Source organism: Suricata suricatta, chromosome 6, assembly GCF_006229205.1.
Source record: "Suricata suricatta isolate VVHF042 chromosome 6, meerkat_22Aug2017_6uvM2_HiC, whole genome shotgun sequence".
NCBI lineage: Eukaryota > Metazoa > Chordata > Mammalia > Carnivora > Herpestidae > Suricata > Suricata suricatta.
The window spans coordinates 56807513-56832350 of NC_043705.1; the positions used below are offsets into that span (position 1 = coordinate 56807513).

General features: G+C 42.1%; 1 protein-coding gene across 1 annotated transcript in view; it reads left to right on the plus strand.

Moving 5' to 3' along the window:
• The first annotated feature begins 75 nt into the window (after positions 1-75).
• The window catches only part of THBS4 (thrombospondin 4), a 42654-nt gene continuing 17891 nt past the window's right edge, over positions 76-24838 (plus strand). Inside the window, exons 1-8 of the mRNA XM_029942501.1 lie at positions 76-173; positions 5908-6111; positions 18033-18280; positions 20727-20835; positions 21219-21301; positions 21633-21684; positions 21899-22110; positions 23566-23703. Coding sequence (XP_029798361.1) covers positions 86-173; positions 5908-6111; positions 18033-18280; positions 20727-20835; positions 21219-21301; positions 21633-21684; positions 21899-22110; positions 23566-23703 — 1134 coding nt within the window. The 5' untranslated portion in view covers positions 76-85. The remainder of the gene's footprint in view (positions 174-5907; positions 6112-18032; positions 18281-20726; positions 20836-21218; positions 21302-21632; positions 21685-21898; positions 22111-23565; positions 23704-24838) is intronic.

Below are 24838 nucleotides of genomic sequence, written 5' to 3' on the forward strand. Positions count from 1 at the left end.
GGAGGGGCAGCTCGCAGCTGGGGACCCCGAGGCACCGCCAAGCCGCCTCGCTCGCGGGCGGCCGCGGCTCGCAGGAAGAGCGAATATGCTGGCCCCGCGCGGAGCCGCCTTCCTCCTGCTGCACCTGGCCCTGCAGCCGTGCCTAGGGGCCGGCGCCCAGGCCACCCCGCAGGGTAAGTGGGCTGGCGGGGGGCGGGGGCGACGAGCCCCGCGTTCCTCTCTCGCGCGGCGCTCGGACGGCAGGAGGGACCAGCTCCGCGCGCGCTGCTCGGCCCTTGGCTCTCCGGGGCCTCCATCGGCGCTTCTCTGACCCTCGGGGCTCCGAGTCCCAGCGTTTTGTGATTGGGGAGTACAGCATTTTTCTGAGAGTCGATTAGCCAGCGATGAGCTTAATTCCCTAAACAACCGATTAGGGGATTCGAAACTTTTCAGTCCAGGCAAAGAAGTGGAGTTCTTTTCAGAGTTGAGCACACGGCGCTAGACCCCTAACAAATCCTGAAATCTAGGTTCTGTCCCCTGCGGCCCTCCCTGGCCGGCCATCCCCTAAGCCTTTGCCCCCTAAACCGTCTGACCCGGCGTCAACGACGTTCCCGAGAAAGGCGCACACAACTTTAGTCTATTTGCCCCGCGACTCGCTCTTTTCTGCTCTTTGAACCCCAAAACCATCTTTCGGAGTCGGCACGATCTCTTGATTCCTGTGATAGAGCAGGAAGGACTAAGAAGTCGGTGTTTCTTTTCTAGAGCTAAAAATTCAATAAATACCTTGAAAAGATAGCTAAATAATCTCCAAACCTCAGTGTGAGATGGGGTGAAAATAACCATTGGGCAGGACACTCTTAGCTTAAACTGATTTACTGTATTTTACTCATTGTGTGTGTGTGTGTGTGAGTGAGTGAGTGAGTGAGTGAGAAGGCCAAAAGAAATAAATTATTTAAGAAAAGATGGTAGGCCTCTAACCAGCCCTCCAGTGATTACCTTCACCTGGTGACTGTTACTGCGGCGCTACATAAAGCAGAAGGAGTCACACAGGTTGAAGTAAAAATTGTTCTTCCTCACAAAGCCGGAGTGAAGAATGCCCCTGAGGGAAGTTTTCAGTTCCTCTCCCATTGCAGTAATAACCCATTTAACCTTTGATTTCACCAAATAACTCCTTTTGATTTCAGACTAGGCAACCAGAATAGTGGTTTCAGAGGGTAAGTAATAATACACTGCATTTAGTTTGACTTGAAATACCGTATTCTGTATTTATTCATTGTGACCTCTCTTCGAAGAAGGTAAGAAAGAAGGCTTTTTTTTTTTTTTAATTGAAGTGTAATTGACACAGAAGGGTATATCTGTTTCAGGTGAACAACAAACATAATGATTCCAAAATTGCATACCTTGTGAAATGATCCCCACAATAAAGCTGGTTAACATCTGTCACCATATGCCATTACCAAAAAAAAAATATTTTCTATGATAAAAACTTTGCAGGTCTCTTAGCAACTTTCAAATATGCAATACTGTATTATTAACTGTAATCGGTATGCTGTACTTTAAGTCCCCATGACCTATTTGTTTTACAAGCGGACACCTTTCATCTCTACCGGCCCCCCACCCCCACCCCACCCCAGTAAGCTCGCTGTCTGTGAGCTTGGCTGGCTGTTTTAGTTTCCACATAAAAAGTGAGATTATGCAGTAGTTGTCTTTCTGTGTCTGATTTATTTCACTTGGCATAATGCCCTTGAGGTCCCTCCATGTTGTCACAAATGGTAAGGTTTCATCCCTTTTTATGGTTAAGTAATATTCCATGATGTACATATATCACATCTTCTTTATCCATCTATTAATGGACACTTCTATTGTTTCCATATCTCGACTATGGTACATAATGGTGCAGTGAAGATGAACCTGGATATATCTTTTCAAATTTGTGTTTTTAGGGCTTTTGGATAAATTCCCAGAAGTCGAGTTGCTGGATCATATGTAGTTCTACCTCTAGTTTTTTGCCGATCCTCTGTACTGTTTTCCATAGTGGTTGCACCAATTTACATTCCAGCCAGCAGTACACGAGACTTCCCTTTTCTCCACATCCTTGCCAACATTTGATATTTTTCTTTGGTAATAATTTTTCCAACAGGTGTGAAATGGTAACTCTTTGTAGTTTTAATTTCCCTGATGATGACTGATGTTGAACATCTTCTCACGGGCCTCTTAGCCATCTGTGTGTCTTTTTAGGATAATTGGTCAAGTTAACCAGCACACACTGTATACAGTGTGCTCTTGGTTTGGGGAGTAGGTTCCCATGATTCACTGCTTACATAGAACACCCAGTGTTCATCTTTGTGTCGTCTTTGGGGGGAAAAAACATCTGTTCAGATTTTTTCCCCCACTGAAAAATTGGATTTTTTAAATTTTTTATTTTTATTTTTTTGCTATTAAGCTGTAGGAGTTCTTTATATAATTTTGGTATTGACCCCTTATCAGATATGATTTGTAAATATTTTCTCTGATTCAGTAGGTTGTCTTTCATTTTGTTGATGGTCTCAGAAGCTCTTTAGTTTGAGGACCCACTTGTTTATTTTTGTTCTTTTTATTTTGTCTTTGGTTTTTTGATGTTAGAAAAGGGAGGTTTTCTGGTGCCTGGGTGACTTGGTTAAGTGTCCAACTTTGGCTCAGGTCACAATGTTGAGGTTTGTGAGTTCAAGCCCTGCATCGGGCTCTCTGCTGCCAGTGTGGACCCACTTCTGATCCTCTCTCTCATTCTCTGTCCCTTCCCCACTCAAAAATAAATGAACATTAAAAAGGAAACTTTTCAATACAATTCAAAAGTTTTCTGAATGCAGATATTATTTGGCAGTTTTGAACTTATGGGTTAATATTTGTGTTGTATGAATTCCTGATGTGAACACACAGCTTCGTGGTGTGCTGCAGGCTCTATTACCTAAATTATCTAGTTAACTGACTTGTTGTAGATCAGATTAAGTTAAGTTTCTGGTAGATTCTTATACTGAGTTAATTAGTCTTATCATCATCAGCTGTCTTTGTTCATACCATGGTAGTTGGGCTGATTGGTAGTAGTAATTTCACCTCTAACACTAGAAGGCTGTGCTTAGATCCTGGCACTATTACAAAAATGTAATAACGTTAATTGAAAATTGTTGTGTCTCATTTCCGTTTCAAAACACTCTTGAAACTCATTACTAACTAATCCCAACTCTGCCTCTTGAGAGAGAAGCCAGTGGATTAGATGAACCTTACAGATTGAAATAGGGTAAATTTAGCTTAAGCTAAATCATGAGCATAATCATAATCAAAGCAAGAATCCAGAATAGCAAGAGTTTAGTGTTGAATGCAGTTCTCATACCTTAAACACACAGCAGCAGATGCCTTGTCCTGAATGGAATTTTGCGACCTACAGTTTCATTTCCCTTTGCTCTTGCTGGTGGAAATGTGTAGCTTGCAATTCTCTGGAAATGAAAAAATTCTATTTCCCTTTTGAGGTACAGTAGGCAGCAGTCTTCATGTTATGGGGGGAAGGTGAAGTCCTGGGAGGAACATAATAGATGCTTTGCTTTCCATTACTTCTAGTATTAAATTCATTATTTTGTAAGGTCCTAAGTACATGGGGAAGAAACCATACACATCCAGTATGAAGACAGATTGTCTCTTAAAGAGTGGACATTTTTGAGTAATGAAGTTTTTGCCTGTTGGTTTTAAAAGTTTTGTTTATTTTTTCTTATTACAAAAGCAACACCTATTCAATTGTAAAAATAAAAATTAAAAAATGCATAAGCAAAAAATGAAAAATAAACATAGCTATCTCTAGGTCATATAATTCTACCATTCATTTAGGTTCTGTTGTGTTGTCTTTCAAATATTTTCATTTGGAAATAAGATTTCAAATGGGGTCATGTTATACGTATAGTCTTATGACTTTTTCAATTCTGTATATCATGAACATCTTCCATATCTGTAAGTATTCAGCTCCATTACCCTTTTTGATCCACTTTTGGGAGAGACTAAAGTTTATTTATCCAGGGCTCTAATAAAGGACACTTAAGCTGCATCCAGTCTTTTATAAACAATAATTTGTTGAACAGATGCAATGCTACAGGATGGCTTGGATGGCTGCAGTCTCCTTGATCTCTGTCAAGCCCTTCTTTCTCTGCTAAAGACAGTTGATGTTTTCATAACAAAGTGCTACGCTAACAGGGCTTTGGTTTCCCACCTCTTACAGTTACATTTTCTCCTAATTCCTAATTAAATAGAAATTTGAGAATTACCACCAGTAATGAATATCTTTGGGTATTATTATATTAATTGTTGTTACAATCAGATGGTGAGAACAATACCTTACTGTTCAAGTTAGCAATTCCTCCATCTTTAGTTAAGCATATGAACTTGTGTGGTGCATGCGTGTGTGTGTGTGTGTGTGTGTGTGTGTGTGTACACGTACACACCACAGCCTGCAGGACTTCAGCCTCTAGAGCTGTTTTCTAGATCCAGTAATGTGTACACACACACACACACACACACACACACAAAGTACCTATTTGCCATTGTAACTTTTTCTGTAAATTGCTCTTTCATGTTCTGTGTCCATTTTTCTATTGCTTATTTTATTGATTTGTAAGCTCTTTATAAATTTTGGATACTACTACCCTTTTCATAACCAGATTTTTGTATCTAGAAAACAGCGTTAGGGACAAAACATCACAGACTCTTAAATATGGAGAACAGAAGGTGACTGGAGGGGTGATGGGAGGGGAGATGGGCTACATGGGTAAGGGGCATTAAGGAATCTACGCCTGAAATCCCTTATATACTAACTAACTTGGATGTAAATTTGAAAAATAAATAAAAACAAATAGATAAACATAAAAAAATAGAGTACATTTCTTCTGTTGAGCATTGAATTGTATATGGAATTGTTCTTAATAATTGGATATAAATTTAAAAAAGAAATTTGGAAAAGAAAACAGCTTTAAAGGCTGAAGTCCTTCAGGCTTTGGACTTGTTTAAACAATATTTGTATAAACCAACAGAAATACGAAGTAACTTGAAGTGACTATTACCCATTTGGCCTTTGCCTTTTAGATAACTCTGGATGTATATTCTAATAGCTCTCAAGAATCCTACAAATATGTATATGTGTCTATAATCGATCTCTGTATAGAGATATATGTAAATATTAATGCAGGTTCTAGTCAGCTTACACTTGAGAAAAAGAAACCTCACTGTTGTTGTACCTCAGGATTTCTTTTAAGTAAGCCCTACATCCATTGTGGGGCTTGAACTTAAAATCTTGAGATCCAGAGTCTCCTACTCTACCAACTGAGCCATCCAGGCACCCCTGCATCAGGATTTTTAGCAGAGAAATATTGGAGAACTGTATATGCACAAAAGAAACACTTAGGTCTCACAAAGACAGCAAATCATTTGCTGACACAGTGTGTCTACCACATCCATGCTTTGTGCTGCATGCCCAGTGTCCTTTTTCACAGACCAGGAAACTGTAATCGGCTCTGGTCCAGGGGGTCCGCGAGAACCCTAAGGCAGACATTTGCTACCTGGGGACATAAGAGAATGACTTGCGTGTTCTCACCTGTCTCCCTTGGCTGTAAGTCTCTAGTGCTTTTCCTAGCAGGCTTTTTCAGAGCCACTTTTTGGGCCAAATGCAATTTATAGTTTGTAAATTTAGTCTTTTCTTGGGGGTTCATGACCTAGTAATGAAGATTATGCTTAATTTTTTCTGGTTCAAATATCCACCCACTATAAGAATGATGAGGAAGAACTGGTGAGTTTAGCAATGTAAATGGTAACAGTGTTCATTTACGTAGATCTTACTGTCAAATTGTGCCCCCTCAAAAAACATTCGTCCCAAACGTCTTTCATGGATTGTCCCTTTCTCCCCATTTTCCCTAGTCTTGGACCTTCTCCCATCGTCCAGCCAGAGGCTGAACCCAGCTGTTCTGCAGCCAATCCTGACAGATCCCACCTTGAATGAGGTCTATGTGATCTCCACTTTCAAGCTGCAGTCTAAAAGTTCATCCACCATCTTGGGCCTTTATTCTTCCGTTGACGGCAGCAAATATTTTGAATTCACTGTGATGGGACGCTTAAACAAAGGTAAGTACATTTGCAGAAATCATTTTCCTAAGAGTCGTCTTTTCCTATTCCAGCATTTGGGATCTTGCATTTAGATGGTTCCCCCCTACCATTTTATACTCACCCACCATCCATGTCAGTTTTCAATACCAAATTCTTCTCATTGTACATCGACCTGTCTAGGGACGGTGAGTTGATAATTTGGAGAGAAAATGAAGAATTGTTTGTGACCAAAATGCCCTTTGACATTGTCCCATCCTCCTGTTAGTCTCTGTCCAGCTGGGTAAGTGACAGAACCTAGGTCCATTAGGCCACTGACTTAGTTCAAGCTGTCTCAACAAATACCATAGCCTGGGTGGCTCAAACAAGAGACCTTCATTTCTGACAGTACTGGAGGCTGAAACGTCCAAGATCAAAGTGCCGGCAGATCTTGTTCATGGAGAAAGCCTGGGTCCTGCCACCTTCTCACCACGTCCTCCTGTGGCCCTTCCTCAGTATGTGCCAGTGGAGAGAGCAAGCTCTCTGTCTTCTTTCCTTATAGGGACACTAATGCCATCCTGAGGGTCCCATCCTCATGACCGAATTTAAATGTAATTACTTCCCAAAGGCCTACTTCCTGGTACCACCACATTGAGGGGTTAGAGCTTCAACTTCTGAATTTGGGGGGAGGAAGGGGCACAAACATCCAGCCTCTCACAGCCACCCACTCCATTCTTCTGTCTCTTGGAAGCATGTGGCTCAGCAGACCTAAGTCCCAGCTCTGCAAGCACCTCCCTGGACGTGATGGAGAGAACATACCTCAGTCAGTAGAACTAGCTGAACAGCACTCTTCCATCTGTTTCATCCCAGTTTACACAGGTCTGTCCTCTGGTTGCTTTGCTGTCAAATGTTTTGCTGTCGAAGTGAGTTACTACAAATACTGATTCTCAGGTCACTCCTTTTTCATCTCCTTCTCTTCTACCCGTGCCCTGGGGACAACACCTGTTCCTGCTTATTGAGGAATGTGACAGATACGTGTTCCTGCTGCCACATGCTTTTAATATAAAAAGAAGGACTGGTCCTTCTGGCTAGATCTTATGTTTGTTTCAGTTTGCTTTACTTTGAGTGGTTCAGACTCTCTATCAGATTCTAATTATGATCAAACATGTAAATTTTCAAATATTAAGAACTGAGAAATTCCTGATTCTTAGCTTTCATGGGACTAGACAGTTAAAAGCAAGAAGGAACTTGCTGTTCACATTCATGTGTGCGCTCGTGCTCGCGCTTGCGCTCTCTCTCTCTCGCGCTCGCTCTCTCTCTCTCTCTCTCTCTCTCTCTCTCGCGCGCGCGCGCGCGCTCGCGCTCTCTCTCTCTCTCTCTCTCTGCCCCTCGGGCCTCAGGGGCTGGGTTGAGGTCTTACATGGTGAAGGGAATATGGGGACATGGCGCAGCAGACTGTCTAATCATTCCTGCCCTCTTTGCCCCATCTGCAACCCTGGTGGGAGGTAACTTCACAGATCTCTCTGCCTTGAATCAGGCCTCACGTCCCTGAACTGCCCATGCTCTAATAACCAGGCTACTCAGTTTGTGATCCCTGAAAACCACCCTCCTTTAGCTAAAGATCAATGGCTTCCACAAAACTGTATTTTACATGCATTGAAAGATTTTTGTTGAGCTCACGCAACTTGGTGACTACAAGGCCCTCTGTGGAGTGAAAAACTCTGCTCCTAGCTTTTCACCCTCTCCATTTCAAAATGGGCCAGTATGTGTGAGCACCTTGTGGAAAATCTGTGTTGCCTGGAAACACAAGGCAGCAAATTCCCAGGAACTGATTGTTTCTTTTGACTCGATATGAGCAGAGATAGCACTAAGTAGCAAGATGGAGAGGTAAGGGTGTTTTTAGTGTTTGCTTTGAGCAACACATGTCATGTGATTCAGCTGTAAGCACTAGCTGATCTCCATGTTAGAGAAGATGAAAGGTTTGATGAACACCTCTCCACCCTCCGAGCTGTTAGAGGAGATAAATAGTTGTTAGGACTCTTTTTTTAAAAATACTTTATAACACAATCCAGAGATGAAAATTGTTGGAACACAAAGAGGAAGTTATACCGGAGGTGGGGGAGTGGAGGAATTTGACCTAGAGAAGTTTCACTGGACAATAGCAAAAGTAAAGCTATTTGCCAACACAGTGAGCCTGAAGGCTCTGGGAAGGAGCAGTAGCCTCCTGCCTGGAACACGAAGTAGTCACTGGGCCCGTCACTTCCGTGGGAGAGACGGGGATGTGGTTGTGACTCCCCATCGAGGTGCCTGGTAGTGGCCATGCAGTCCTGACTTAGTATGTGGAGGGTCAAGGAGAATTGCCTTCCTGGAAGGTGAACCCCGGTCACCGTCAAGGTCTCTAGATGAGCTCCTACGATAAAGTAAAATGTATTCCATGAAGACTATGAAACACAAGTTTGCCACTGAGCCCCCTGCTTCTACAAGTCACCCTTCCCATGACTGCCTCATTATTGTTTATAAGCATAACTTGGGTGAATTTATACCTGAGGGCAGAGATCTTTAGTAGCTTCCCATTCCAAACCAAGTAAGGTATAGGTGTCCCTGCTGAGCTGTCAGAGCTTTCTGTTGGATTGCAATCAGCCTTTGCAATTTATCCCTCCTTCCAACCCTCCGTGTAGCCTGTGCTTGAGCTAGATGGACTAGTTGCCATTCCCTGGGCCGACTCATGTTGTCTGTCGTCCTTTATCCTTTTACTCCTGTCCTCCGCCCCCGACTGCTACCGTTCCTGCACCATAGACAGCAAAATTCTAAAGATGCAGGACCGCTCTGGAATTCTTTCTGACTTCTTTTATTATATGATTTCTGTAGAAGGTACTAATCTTAGTTTGCCTTGCACTTGAAATCTTCTCTCCAGGTGGTTGTAAGCTCCCTTAAGGCAGGGACAAAGTATCCTTTAACTCCCCTTTGCAGCCCCTAGCACAGTGCCTTGTACACAAAGTAGTTCATGAGCAAAGTGAGTAGAATAAATGGAGGCTGAGAAGAGTAGCCTTGTTTATTAAAGAAGACATATGCTGTTAGGAAAATTCTGGATGTACGCTGTCAGGCACATTAGTTCTGGCTCAAATGCGCTAATGAATGAATGAATTTGAAGACCATTTGGATGAGGATATAAAGGAAATGATAAATGATTTATTTATAATTGAAATAAAATGATTTATCTTTTTGGTATAAATGATTTATCAGATTGTTAGTAACCCAGGTGGTACAGTCTTGATAGAAATAAGCACTCTACAGAAGCCACCTGGCTGGACAGAAGATCTGGTTGATATTTTTCTTATATCTGGTATAGACAACTTTCCAGTTAGAATTTTGAGTTTGAGTCATGGTTAGAATTCTTAACAGCTCTGTCCCCATGAATATGTCTCTGAATTGCTTAGCCTTGGTTTACTGTCTCTCTAGTGGGGGTGATAATAGCTACCTCACAGGTTAATTGCAAGAACTGAATTATATAAAGTGAAAATTTTTAGACTATGAAGCTCAATAAAAATTTCAATATCTTCTCTGTGCTTCTATAAGATGGGTAGAAAGAAATAAAAGGGAGAGAGATGTCTATTTTATTAGGGAACTATCTTCCAAAGATGATTTGGTGAACTCTTGGTCTGGCTTGATGAGACCTTCACCTTTCAGTGGGGGGAAAAAAACAAAAAAACAAAAACAAGAACTGCTTCTTTAGTCTAAGTTTGGTTGCCACAGAAGAACAACGTGGGGGGCACCTGGGTGGTTCAGTCAGTTGAACATCTGCCTTTGGCTCAGGTCATGATCTCAGGGTTTGTGGGTTCAAGCCCCATGGTGGGCTCTGTGCTAACAGCTTAGGGTTTCCCTCCCTCTCTCTCTCTCTCTCTCTCTCTCTCTCTCTCTCTCTCTCTCTCACAGCCCCTCTCCTGCTCTCAGCATATCTCCCTTTCAAAAATAAATAAACATTAAAAAAATTAAAAGACAACTTGTTGCTATGGAAATGAAGGGAACCCCAAGAATTTGCAGTAATGACCTCAGACAGTCAAGCTCCTTAGCATTAATATAGGACATATCAAGTAATTCAGAGTGATGGTTCAGAAGTCTGTGGGCTAAAGAGAAACACAGCATGAGAGAGCCAGAAGAGTTTTAAAACTAGAATTCTGCGGACACCTGGGTGGCTTAGTTAGGTGTCCAACTCTTGATTTCCGCTCAGGTCGTGGTCTCAGGGTTCTGGAGATTGAGCCCCATATTGGACTCTGCACTGGCCATGGAGTCTGCTTAAGATTATCTCCCCCCTCCTTAAAAAATTAGGATTTTGAGCCCAGTGATGAAGAGGGAAAATGAGGTGGCTCAAACATGAATAATATTTATAGGGCCCATCTAGTGTACCAGAACTGTTCTAAAGGCTCAACACTCATTATCTCTAGTGGTCTTCATAGTATTCCTATGAGATGCCCTTGAATTCGCTCAGTTTTAAGATGGTCTTGTATAGAAAATGAAACTAGTGAACTTTAGAACAAATTCCTGGAAGGTTATATTATTACTTTTGTATCTTGGTATTGCCTGGAAAAAAAGAATGGGGAATATTTGAAAGCAAATGAGTTCACTAAAAAGAAGTCATCCCCAACTTTTTTAAAGTAAAATTTCTAAGCTGAGATCAAAAAGATGCTGTGAGCATATTGTATCTTGATATCAGAAAATAGTTTTTTTGAAGTCACTGATGGTACATTTCTGGATAGTATAAAAAAGAATAAGCTAGATAAATAGTACTGTTAGGAGTTAGTACATTGTTATACAGCAAAGCGTCTAGTGGTTTTTGACAAGGCTCTCTCTTGGGCATTGAACCCTTCACCATATCAGTGACTTAGGTGAAGACATAAATAGTATTTTATCATTTCTGCAAATGGCACATAGTTGGAAAAGACAGTTGAACGGGTTGGATGCCATCATCAAGTGTAACAAGGTCCTACCAGTCTGCTGCAATACACCACAATCAGATGAAATTTAACAAGAATAAATGTAAATCCATCACCAGGGGGTGAAATGTAAATTGCTGACATACAGGCTGTGGGAGAACTATCCTAAGAGGTCTAGTCAACATTAAGAACCAACTAGTGTTGAGCACAGTGCCTGACACCAGATACAGTAGTAATTTTTTAAAGTCTTTTTTTTTTAATGTTTTTTATTTAATTTTGAGGGACAGAGAGAGACAGTGTGAGCAGGGGAGGGTCAGAGACAGGGTCAGAGAGAATCTGAAACAGGCTCCAGGCTCTGAGCTAGCTCTCAGCACAGAGCCCGATGCAGGGCTTGAACCCATGAACCACGAGATCATGACCTGAGCCACCCAGGCACCCCTAAACTCTTCTTAAGGGGATCCTGGATGGCTCAATTGGTTGAGTGTCCAACTGTTGATTTCAGTTCAGATCATGATACCAGGGTTGTGAGATCTAACCCCGTGTCGGGCTCCACACTGAGCATGGAGCTACTTGGGATTCTCTCTCCACCTCTGCCCTTCTCCCCCTCTTTCATGTTCTCTCTAACAATTAAAATTAAAATATATCACCTGTCATCATTACAAAAGAGTCTCCTTAAATTTTAGGCTTCATTGGGGCACCTGGGTGGCTCAGTCGGTTAAGCATCTGACTTCGGCTCAGGTCATGATCTCACAGTCTGTGGGTTCAAGCCCTGCGTTGGGCTCTGTGCAGACAGCTCAGAGCCAGGAGTCTGCTTCAGATTCTGTGTCTCCCCCCCCCCCACCTCTGCTCCTCCCCAGCTCGCTCGTTCGCGCGCGCGCTCTCTCTCTCTCTCTCTCTCTCTCTCTCTCTCTCTCTCTCTCTCAAAAATAAAGACAAATTTTAGGCTTCATTAATGCATTCACTTGGCCAGATTAAGGAAGCTAATAGTCCCACCATACTCATCCAGAACAAATTTCACAATGACCCTCTCATGTCAGAGATTACAAGGAGGGTCACCAAAACAACAGCCCTCTGGACCCCATTTTTTTTATGACCTGACAAATCAAAATGTTAAGAGATCTAGAGAAATAAAGGAGCCAGATAGAAGACATGAGAGAGATGAAAGTTGCCTTAAAATATTAGAATATCATTTGGATTAAGGATAAGACTTCTGTCTGTAGTTCTGAAGAACAGTTAGGACCCATTGGTGGAAGTCAGGGGGAACAACAGATATTGGCCTTGTGTCAGGAAAATCTTGGAGAGCAATCCAAAAGTGAAATAGGTTTCCTTGCAAAGTAATTAGTTCCGTGTTCCTGGAAATGTGCTGGTAGAGGCTAAACTTTTATTAAAGGGATTTGTGAAATGAGATATTGAGCTAGTTGACTTGCAGCATTCATATTCTGTGGCTCTGCTTAAGGCCAGAGAGATTCCATGAATGCTTAAGGAATTGCTCTGCACCTCCCTCCTGTAACATGACCTTGGGATTTCGCGCACCCTCATGGTTTTCGTCGCCCATCGTCGTCTACGTGATGAATCTCCGAACTTCTCACGATATAAAGCCCTCTGCAGATGTTTAATTGCTGTGCTTCCTTTGGATGGTTTCTTTGCTGTGTGTGCGTGTGTGTATACACACATGTACTCTGTGTACTTTACATTTGTTCAAACTGCAATAAGAAAATTTCAAAACCTCCCCACAGCATTCATCCCACCTGGGAGTCACCCTGGGTACTTTCAGGAAAAGCAATTTAATGGCTTACTTTTTATATGCATTTCCAAAGCATATAAAGTTACAAAGATCCAGTGTACAGGGCATAAAGATAAATAAGCAAAGGCAAACAAGAATATCCATCACAAGTGACATTAATGGCCAAAAGGCCTTTTTTAAATGTACAATTATTTAAAAAGTAGAGGAAAGGTTGACAGCGATGGCTTTCATCATATATTTAAAAGTGCCAAAGTGCAAAGCCATCTGCCAAGCAAAGCAGAGAGGCCCGGACTACCTTCACACGTTTGCTGCTTGCAGGCCAGGTCACTCAGCTCTTTTGCCCAAGTAGACAAAATATTACCGTTTCCAGTTCTTTAAAGCTGGCACCCTACTTCATTGCTCTGACATTCAGTACATCATCATATTTTTAACTACCAAGGTCACTTTTTCGAAAAGCACCCTTTGAAAGTTCTTTTCCAAGAAAGCAATATTTCAAATCTTCATGGCTTGGGTTTGCGCTTTTGTCTCTTGCCAGTCACAGAGCTGGTATTTAATCAGGCTGCGCTACATGGCCTTGTGTCAGGCTGGTATCCAGGCATGGAAGTGGAGCCATAAAATCAGGCCCCAACTTGTCTGTGGTACAGAGATACTAAGTTTAGAAGGAAAGGATTGGTAAAAGATAAACCAGTAGAAACTGCCCCTCGCATTGTTTAAGAGATTGTGGGCTTAAAAAATCAAAGTGGATACATGAATACTCTATTTTATCTACTTGTTATTCAATAAATATCTGTGGTGTTTTCAAATGCTATGGGATGTGAGAAAAGTAATAAAAATTAGAATCCTAGCCCCAGACTTTATGCCCTAGTAGTGAAGATAAGAAATGAGTAGATACACTAATACCTACATTTGTATAGCAGTTCGTGGTTTTTGCATTTTCTTATTTGACCACCCCTGAAAACCAAAGCAGATAGGAAAGGCATTCTTATTAGGTCCATTTAATAGTTTAAGAAATGGACACTTAACAAAAATGAACAGGCCCAAGGTCACATAGCTATTAAGTATCTGAGCCAAGACTGGACTCTGAGTCCTGGAAAAGTACAGCTGGAAAAGTCCCGACAAAGGGGTACAGAACTAGGAATGAAGACAGCTGCCAGCCAAGGGGCAGAAGGAAGGCTTCAGGAAGCAGGGTGCACTTGAGCTGGATCTTCATTTCAGATGTGTAGTCATGATGGATCAGGAAAGAGAGCCATGGAGCAGAGAGCATTCCACACAGGGGAAGGACAAGGGAGGGCAAATGAAATTAGGGAGGGGTGAAAACCTAATCTGGTTGTTCAGCTTGGCTGGGTCATGAAGGCAGGGGAAAGGTTGCAGCCAGTCCTGGGATCAGGAGAGTAGATGTTATTTAGGAACCACTAGGGACCTATTAAAGATTTCACTTGCTTGCCTGTGTGTGGCTTTGAGAAGGCAATAACTTGGTCAGAAGAGTCCTATATGGAGCTCAAGCTGTCGGTCGAGACAATTGTGCAGAGAGAAACCTTCAGTGGGAAGGTGAGGCGGGAACGTGGTGGACAAAGCCAGTGATAGAACGGAGTGGAGGCGGAAACGCCATTTGAAGACCTGTGGTTTTAAGTCAGTATCACCAAACGGACTGGTTTCAGCTCCTGGTGAGTGGAGAGGGAGTAAGAGAACGCAGTGCGCCACAGCTGAAGAAACAAAGCTGTACGATGACTGTTTTCCTGAGTGCAGTGCTCCTGGAGCTGGTGACGGTAGAGGTGTGGTTGACCCAGAAAAGGCCACTCCTTGCGGTCCTTGCAGCTTCAGGGGACTGGCTTTGCACTCCTACTGGACCCTTGATGTTACTAGCTCTGTAGTCTCCCCTCTGTTTTACTCTCTCTGCTGTGTGTGTGGCGCTAAGATAGGGCAAGGTGAGGGGCGCCTGGGTGGCTTAGTCAGTTAAGCGGCCAACTTCAGCTCAGGTCATGATCTCCCAGTTCGTGGGTTCGAGCCCCGTGTCAGGCTCTGTGCTGACAACTCAGAGCCTAGAATCTGCTTCTGATTCTGTGTCTCCCTCTCTCTGTGACCCTCCCCTGCTCACACTCTGTGTGTGTCTCTCTCTCAAAAATAAGTAAACATTAAAAAAATTAATATAGGGCAAGATGCGCACTGGAAAAGGGGGGCAGAGAGAGGAAAGCAGCCACATCTGTCCTCTCCTGCTCCAACGGTGTCTCTGGAGAAGGTCAGGGAAACTTCCACCCAGCAGGCCGCAGGTTCCTAGAGCCAGAGCTTTAGACTGCTTCTGGACTCAGTGTGACTGATGTGAAAACAGTGAGTTTCCTGAGTAGGTGCCTGTCTGCCCTCTGGGGTAGTCTTACTGCTCTGAAGATACAATAAGTATTGAAGCACTGAAGCATTGAAACTCCTTAGTTTGCAATCAAAAAGAAAAATGAAAAATGGAATCCATAAGAGAAATGAGAATCACTGGATCAAATATGAAGAATGGTAAATGTCAAAGCACTTGATAATATTTCTGCTAACAGACATTTTGAAGATGGAAGTCCATGATTCTTCTTTTCCTTTTGTTTCCTCTTGCCATTGTCACATGATCTAGGAGGATGAGGGATTTGCCATTTCGGCATTGCCCTGGAACACAAAGCCAGGCAGAAGCACAGAATCCCCTTAAAGAACAGCATGAGCACAGCAGTAGGCTTTGCTCCCTGCAATAGGTACTGAATTGCCCCTCTCTAAACTTTATAATTTATATCTGGAACACTTTCCATGCAATCATTTTATTCATTGGAAGTTCATGTTCACAACATTTAATGTGTACCTGTTGTGTGTATAGTGCTCTACTGGGTACTATTTATAAAATTAAACTTAGTGATTCAGTTATGAAAATAAATCATGGCCCACATGCCCTGGAAAGCCTGTTAAAGTCAGGCAAGATGCCCATGAAAATATGTTTCCTTTGAATTCCACAGAAATCTCAATTTGGGGAAGAAAACCAAGGCTATTTGTTTTAAGACACTGTGTGTGTCCTCTTAAACTGTTAACATGACGCACTAAGGTTGTGGTGTAAAGAGAGTAAGGAGATGTTGAGTATACGTGTCTATCAGCGAATTGAGGCTTGGCGGCCCAAGTGGCAATCTCACTGGCCTGAAACCTCCAGGATTTGTAAAATAGTTCAAAACAAAAGAAATGAGCTGCTAAAAGTTGAATTAGTCCATATGCTTTGGTCAGTTTCCTCCCTCTTTTGGGAACGATATATGCCTTCAATTTCCAGCTGTGCTGTTACTATTTAAATTCTCAACAATATTAAATGAAGAGGTAAAAATTCTTGGGTTTCCCATACTTATAATACCTCAAGAATTTCTACTCATATCTGCTTTCTTCCTTCCCACTCTTTCTCTTCATACCACCATATATAAAATACTATGCTTCATATTAGAGTCATAGAAAGGTCTTTTAGCCAGTCTGTCCTGCCAGGTCTTACCTATTGCTTTCTCTGGGTAAGCGAGCGGTGGTGAGCACATGGGCATAAGAGAAGATCTCCTTATTCCTCCGGGCATCTCTCTATATCACAGAAGTTAAGGCCATCTGGCCCTCCCTAGCCATGGTCAAATGGAAGAACAGATCTAGTGAGATTTTAGAAGCAGTGGGAATATCCACCTAGATAGTCTAACACATTTGGAGGAAGTCTTCAGATAAACCCTTAAAGTTTCATAGTGATTATTTTGTATGGCAGTACTGTAACATAAACATGCTGGTTACTCCATGGGGCAGCACCAAATTGGCGTTTACACTCTACTGGAAAGGTACCTGATGAAAGACAGTCAAAGTTACTTGCTACAAATCATATAGCTTGACAGCAGCACAGTCAGGGTATATGTATATAATTCACTTCTTTTTTTATTTTTTTGTATAAGTAATGTGTGTTTCTTGTAAAAAAAAAAAAATTAGACAATGAAGATGAGCAAGAGGAAAACATCATCCAAGCACCCACCAATGACAATGTTAAAGTTGACATATTGCCTTCTAATTTTCTGTATATTTTTTCTGAATGAAATTATACTGTGACTCAACCTTTTTATTACTCCACAAAATACTGGGACTGTTTCTGTGTTTTTAATATGCATCTATTCCATAGTATCCCATTTCATTATTACACAAATTTAAATAGCTAGTGCACCCGCTCCTTCTATACGTATATGTTGTACCAAATGTTTCTTACATATTCCTGAAATTATGGTTTCTGGTAGTGAATTTGGTTTTGGCAGTGGTACCTATGGGTGAATCTGGAGGTGTTCTTGGTAGACTCAGTAAGTTCTTAGAAGCAAACCACTTTGGTCTTTAGAGTAAACCTCACCTGCTGGGCTTTACTTTCAAAGGCTCAGCATCCAGGAACAGATTTTAGTTCAGGGCTCAATAAATTCAAGACCGTATGGAGTAAAAAGCAAGGCAGAAAACGAGAATCTTAAAATTTATAAGAATTTTTATTTAACAAGAAGTGGAAATGCTTGAGCTTAAGGAGATAAGGGAATAGATAGCTATCTACATAGAAAAAGAAAAAACAGAAAATAAGGGAGTCGATCTTCTTCCTAGTCCTTCAGAACCATGGATACCTTCGGTTTTTGAACTGAGTATAATAATTCACAGTATAATTTCATTGTTAAATTGAGATAGGTTGCCAAGGGACAGTATGACAAAACTCCATTCAGTATATGCTTACAGAGGCCTGTGCATAGCTCTCATTCTTTTAGTCATGAAATGAACCATGCTCAGTTTCAAATCCTGACCCTGCCACTTACTATGTTGTTGTATAAGTTCCTTCACTAACCTGACTTTCACTTTTGTCATCTGGAGTTATGCCATTTTGACAGTGTTGCAGTGACTAGAAATTAACTGGTGAAAGCAACTGAGGGCAGCACCCAGCTCCATTGTAGTGCTTAATATATGTTTGGGAAATTAATGAACTTAATGCTTTTAGGAGCTTATTTGGATTTCAATTGACTTTTGATGAGTTCTGCTTGCTTATTGTACTCATCACTGTCTGAAATTATTTATTTTCAGATGTGCTACTTAGTGTCTGTCTTTCCATGAGCACAAAATCCTCAGCAACAGAGTGGGTTATGAGTGGCTAGAATAATGCCTGGCACAAAATGTGTTGAATATTTATGGTTCCAACTTGCATTGTTTCTAGTAACTCAGCCTTGTGACCTAGAGGCTGTTCAGCAGAGACTTGCTCCCCATTCTCCTTTTCTCAACATTCATTGATATGTGCTTGCTTCTAGCTGTCCTTCGTTACCTGAAAAATGATGGGAGGATTCATTTGGTGGTTTTCAACAACCTGCATCTGGCTGACGGCAGGAGGCACAGGGTCCTCCTGAGACTAACCAACTTGCGGCGAGGGGCTGGCTCTGTAGAGCTCTACGTGGACTGCACCCAAGTGGATTCTGTTCACAATCTCCCTAGAGCCTTCTCTGGTTCTTCCCAGAATCCTGAGTCCATTGAATTAAGGACTTTCCAGAGGAAGGCACAGGTAGGATCCCACAAGCCATTCTCCAAAGTGGAAAGAACCGAGGCTCAGGGAATGTGGAGGAGTATGCTGAGGTCATGAGTGGATCTCATTCTGGGTGCATAATTAGCATTACCTGTTGATTGAGGGCCCATCCTCAAGCAAATTGAATCAGATTCTATAGAGGTGGTGCCTAGGCAGAAGAATTTTTAATAATACTGCTTCTAATGGGAAGCTATAATTGAGAGCCTTTGCTGTAGATGATAAGTGAAGACTTTATGGGTATAATTGTGAAGTTGGAAAGGAATAGCAAAAATTTGAAAAGCAATCTTAGAGGGGCTCCTGACTGGCTCAGTTGATAGAGCATGTGACTCTTGATAGTGAGTGCTTGAGTTTGAGCTCCATGTAGGGCATAGAGATAACTTAAAACAAAACAAAATCTTAGAGCAATAGGATAATTATTTTTAATCTTTGTATAATGATATTACTATTTTTAATGAAAGTGAAAAAGAATGATTGGAAGTGCCAAGCTCTAGGCACAACATTTTCACATGTCTTATTAGTGCAGTCCTAGCAGAAAGGACCTTGTTGCCAACTTAGTTCCATAAGGCCTTAAAAGTCCCATCACCTCTCTTCTGTTTTATGACATGCTGATGGTATTTTTTTTATTATATCATGGCACCTCCCCTAGAAATTGCCACATATATTTCTTCTAAATTTTTGTGCTAGGAAATATTTTGTTTCCTATAAGGACCAGCTTTCTTTGTCCTTCCCATTTATTATACCTGGTCATAGTTCCTGAATTTTACCTTCATTGATGTAGAAGTCAATGCCAAAATCAGTAACTATGTTCATCTATTATAGCTCATATGTTATCTTCTGTCTCTCAATCTTCATTTCTATTTCTCTTATTATTTTATTGTATGTGCTTTAGTTACAGGCTGCTCTGAGCCCTTTATACAAAGAGGCTGGGTATAGGAAATAATTTCCATCACAACTAGGAATGCTGAGAAACTTTACCTAACAATATAAAAATGGTGAAGCTGATACTAGAATTTTGTGCTTGGAGAATAGGAAGCATTTTCAAGAAGAAATTGCAAGAAAGCTAAAATGCAAGGGGTTTTTTTGTATTGTTTTGCTGTTTTTGCAGAAGAAGAGAGAAAGATATATATAGACTTAGCATAGATTTTTATATAGAGAAAAAAATAGTGAATACAGACATATGCAAAACTTTATTTCTGAATCCCCAAAATAGCCCAGGTAATCAATTGTGTCACTGACCATTTCATAATTTAGTGTGTACCACTAAATAAGTCAGTTTCTAAAAGCCAGGAGCCAGCTATGTCAAGGTCATCAGAAACTACACTCATTGGAATTTTTTCAAAAGTTCTAAATCCTTAGACTATCAAAGACTACAGTGTTCTGTCCTCATAGTCACCTTCTTATTTATTCAGTAAGCTAACAAACAGGCATATTCTAGGCATTAGGGAAAGCATGGTGGGCAAAATAGTCACGGCCCACCTCCATAGAGCTTATAGCCTGTTGTCCAAAACAGTATCTGCTACATAGCATGTATTGCATACATCTTAACTTAGCTATATTAGAAAGAATTCCTCTAGAAATCCTTAGTATCCTCATTTTTATTTATTTTATTTATATATTTTTAATTTAAATTTTAACTAACATTCAGTGCAATATTGGTTTCAGGAGTAGAATTCAGTGATTCATCACTTTCATACATCACCAAGCGCTCATCATGACAAGTGCCCTCCTCAATATCCATCATCCATCTAGCCCATCCCCCACCCACCTGCCCCACCCGGCGAATATGAATATCTTCATTATGAAAATAAGGATAATAACTTTACACTGCAGTTAACATAAACTTTTTCTGTCATGAATATACAATAATGGGTATGATTAAAAATTACAAAATAAAAAGGCAAGGAAATAGACTTTGTGACTAAAAATAAATGATTGATATCAACCAATAATGTGAAAGTATGATTCCAACTCCCTAATAATCATAGAATATACTGTTATTCATTCTGGCCCAAGGAAATAAGAGTCTTTGCTAAAAAGCTGGAGCCGAGACATCCTAAAAACAGTGGCATTTAAAACTGAGATCAGCATCTTTTACAGTCTATACTCCATAATATTCTTAACTGGCACCTGCCACAAAATAACTTGTTTACCATGAAAGCAAAACCATTTCCTCTTCTCGAAGCCATCTTGATGAACCCTCAGGCCAAGCTGGATGCCGGCATTTTCCTAGGCTATTGGCTGCTTCCATACTTGCTTCAGTCAAAAGGCAGGTTTTTGGAAAAAATCAAACCCACAAAATTATGCAAGGTGTCAGAGTCCAAGTATCCAGGGCTACTTACTCTGTTAGGAAAATTGTGTGAGCACGCAAGCACATTGGATTTGTAACAGTGTCAGCAATGTGTGGTACGAATGTGATCTCTTCCAGGATTCCTTGGAAGAGCTGAAGCTGGTGGTGAGGGGCTCGCTGTTCCAGGCAGCCAGCCTGCAAGACTGCTTCCTGCAGCAGAGTGAGCCACTGGCCACCGCAAGCACAGGTGTGGATTCTTGGGCAATTTGCACACCCTCATCAATGCAGATAAACCCTGAACCCCCAAGGGGGTTGGTGCCCTCGCTGAAAGGCAGACGTCAGTAGAGCACAGCTACAGGATGTGTCTACAGAAATCAGGCTCTTGTGCCAGAGTCCAGAACAAGAAATATTTTCATTGTACTTTTATTTTTATCACTCATGAATTTGGGCTAACAGCCAATGGTGTCATTTTCATTTTTTTTTAAAGGTGAATTAGATGAATTACCCCAAGTTAAATTCCTCTCCTAGGGTTTTTGTCATGATGATTCTCTGGGAAATCATTTGTTTTTGGGCCATGGTAGAAATGTCGGTTAGTGGCTCAGTGCTCCTTGCCCTTTGCTGTTGCTACAGGAGACTTTAACCGGCAGTTCTTGGGGCAAATGACCCAACTCAACCAGCTCCTGGGAGAGGTGAAGGATCTTCTGAGACAGCAGGTAACAAGGAGGGCACAGCATCAGAAATCCCTAGTGCTGTCAGAGAAGCTCATCTTATGAGCTAGCGGTGGTACAGAGGCAGCAGGGGCAGGGAGGCAGACTTGGAGGCAGACCTCAGGAGGACCCAGGCAGCCCACCACCCGGGAGGTCCGTTTGGAGGGGTCTGGGAGTGGGGGATGGGTGTGTGGTGGGTCTGCTTGGAGCTGTCAAAGGCTACATTAGCACCGCCTTAAGAAATGTTTACTAGATGGCTACACATGGATTCTTTCATTCCTGGATTATATGTCATATACTCCTTTTCCATCCTGTTTTTCCCTTTCCATTTTTAAAGGTCAAGGAAACATCATTTTTGCGAAACACCATAGCTGAGTGCCAGGCTTGCGGTAAGTGCGGTTCTAGTAACTGCTTCATCCTGAGTTGGAGGAGCAGGTGAGAGCTGATGAAGGGCCGTGGAGTGAGGCTACTTTGACTATGGTTTCTGGAGGTTTGGCACAGAATTGGCAGGAAGGGAAGTTCATTGGAAACTTAAATTGCATTTTGAATCAGCTATGTTTTTCTGGTGGTTAAAAAGTCTGCGGATTATTGGTTTTCTTCTAGGTCCACTGAGCTTTCAGTCTGCAACCCCAAACACACTGGTGCCCCCTGCATCCCCAGCACCTGCGACACCCTCGACACCCCCAGTGCGCCGCTGTGATTCCAACTCCTGTTTCCGTGGTGTCCGATGTACCAACACTAGAGACGGCTTTCAGTGTGGGCCCTGCCCCGAGGGCTACACAGGAAATGGAATCACCTGTTCTGATATTGATGAGGTAAGAGTTCAGGTGCCCGGGACAGGGGCTCCCTAAGTGTCTTGTACACCCTACAGCTATGGAGAGGAAGCCTGGTTGATGATGAAGGGATGACATGGGCTGTCCTCCAGGGTACATAAATACTACTCCCTTGTGAATCCTTAGCGACCACGAGGCCCCATGAGCAGCAGGAGGAAGGAGGCATGACACCCAGTTGTGCCTGTGTTCGTAATATCTCCTCTTTGTGTTTCCAGCTGTTCTGCTGGGCCGTGTCACTACAGTGCTGAGATTTGTACCCCAACATCGATTATTTCTCCGATGCAACAAGTGTTACAGTTTTGATTTTTCTATGCTTCTGCAAATGTGGGCGGGGGAAGGGGTGTGGGAGGGGGAAGAGGTGTGTGAGGGTATATTTAGGGGTTGCAACTAAGTCCTTCAGGTTAGAAGTGCAGAGGGGAATCTCAAACAAACAAACAAAAATGTCCTGTTGAGGAGGTTCTATAACCTGTGAGTAACCAAAAGTGCTGAGGGATGGAGCCAGAAAGACATACAGCAAACACAGGCTGTTTGGCCAGCTTGCAAAAGCCTCTGAAGGAGATTGTTTCAAGACTGTAGTTAGCCCGTCGTTAGGTCCCAAAGCAGCGTTCACAGTAGGTAGCAAGGTCGCCACCAGAATATGCCTTTCCCCTCCCACCAAGCCAGAGGACGACTAGAAGGAGAAAGCAGGGTGCATGGGTGCACGGGCTTATGGGAGCATTCAGCTGATTTCTTTCCCAGGTAGTCAGCAACTAAGATACTCTGTAGTAATACCTCAGTTGGAGAAACATCTGTACATGTTTCATAGAACTGCATCTGGTTTTTATCTGTGAGCTGGAATTTTCCTCCTTTTGAAAGGGCAGGAAGTGGTCATGTTTTTTACATTAGTTGAAGTGGTTAAAAAAAAAAAAAACAGAACCAATCTCCTAGACTACCAAGAGCTTTGAAACAGCCATGGACTCTATAGGGCAGGAAGGCAGGCACAGACCCTGATAGATCACGTCTTGCTGAAAAAACAACAGCTACCCTGGCTTTGTCTTCTCGAGAATTTTTTCATTTGAGAGTTTGGTTCAGTAATGCATCTGGATTCATCTAACAGCGACCTGACAGGTGGCCTGGGAACACTGTCCTTTCACCGTGGTTTTAAATTACAGGTAGACTATCAGGGAATTTACATTGGGAGGCAGACTGATTATCATTAAGGACCTTTTCCACTTGGCTGTGCCGTTGCTCTGTAATACAGCAAAGCCCACTAAAAGGCAGCCTCATACTGTGTGTATCTGAGAGTCTGTCTGTAATTATGAAATGAGAGGCTTTGTATCCTTTTGCCATCTTGGTCACCAAGAAGTGGGTAGTTAAGTAAATAAGCATGTCCAAATAGATGAACGAGAGTTGTGTTTAGTTTGTGGCTAAAGACTTTGGGTTTTTTTTTTTTCCTAGTGCAAATATCATCCCTGCTACCCAGGCGTGCGCTGTGTGAACTTGGCTCCTGGCTTCAGATGTGAGGCCTGCCCCATGGGCTTCACAGGGCCGATGGTGCAGGGTGTTGGGATCAGTTCTGCCAAGTCAAATAAGCAGGTGGGCTGACGTGTTATAGCCTTTCTATGCATTTTTATCTTAATTACCAACAAAAACTTGGGTTTGTTCCACTTTCATTGTAACCCTTTACCTCCTTCAACAGCCAATGCCATGTGGAATGTCATGGCGCACAAGGAGCAAATGAGGAAGTTTTCCAACTCATTTCTGAGTATAGATGTTCATAATATCTAGCAGGGAGGAAGCCATGAAATCAGGATCATAGAGTATCATTAAGAAACAGTGAGTGGCATAATACTAAATATGCGGCATGATTTCAGACTTACTCTGTTAGCCATTGAACATTTTGTCCTGCAGAATAACTTGAGAACCAAGGAAACAAATAAAAGCTTTGAAAAATTCAGTCACTTTTATAGAGTCATTGTTGCTGATAAGAAGCTGTTTTAGAGATGAGAGGATTTCAGGAGTAGAAATAATCCCCTGAGGAAACCCCCACTTCTTATATAAGCTATAAATTGCCATAAAGCACTTGAGCACTTTGTGACAGTCTCCATTTATTTCCAAATGTTCTACTATATCCTGGCCATTATTTGACTGACTGTGAAATTCTTTTTGATGTTTTCAGCCCTTAAAAATGGTTGGTCTATAAATATATTTTACTACCTTAGGAAAATTATTAGGTTTGAAGAAGGGCAGGGGTTCATTATTTCCTAGCTGCCTATCAAAGGATTCTAGAGGGCATCATTTTTTTAAGACTAGAAAAAGGAGGCAAGCTGGACACCTAAGAATGACAAGAAACCATTAAAGTAATGACCCAAAGTTTTTTTCCCTCTTCTCTAAAGACAAAAATCTCCAAGACTAAACCAACGAAAATAGACAAAATGAAGTAGACAGTGGTGCTTTGTGTGAGACAGTAAGGAGCACCGCCCAGTGGATTTCCAGGAATCTGGTAGACTGCACTGAAGCAGAAGGGAGCCTCCTGCTAAAACATAACAAATGAATGCCCATGGCAGATAGGAGCTGGGTGTCAGTCCTAAGAGTGGGGATCTGGGGTATTAGCACCTGTGTGGGGATAGCAGATGTAGTCTTGGACCTTCAGAAAGACCTGACGCCCCTTCATAAAGCCATGAACCCTACCCAATTACAAGGAGATGAGAAAACTACTGGCCCCCCAAAT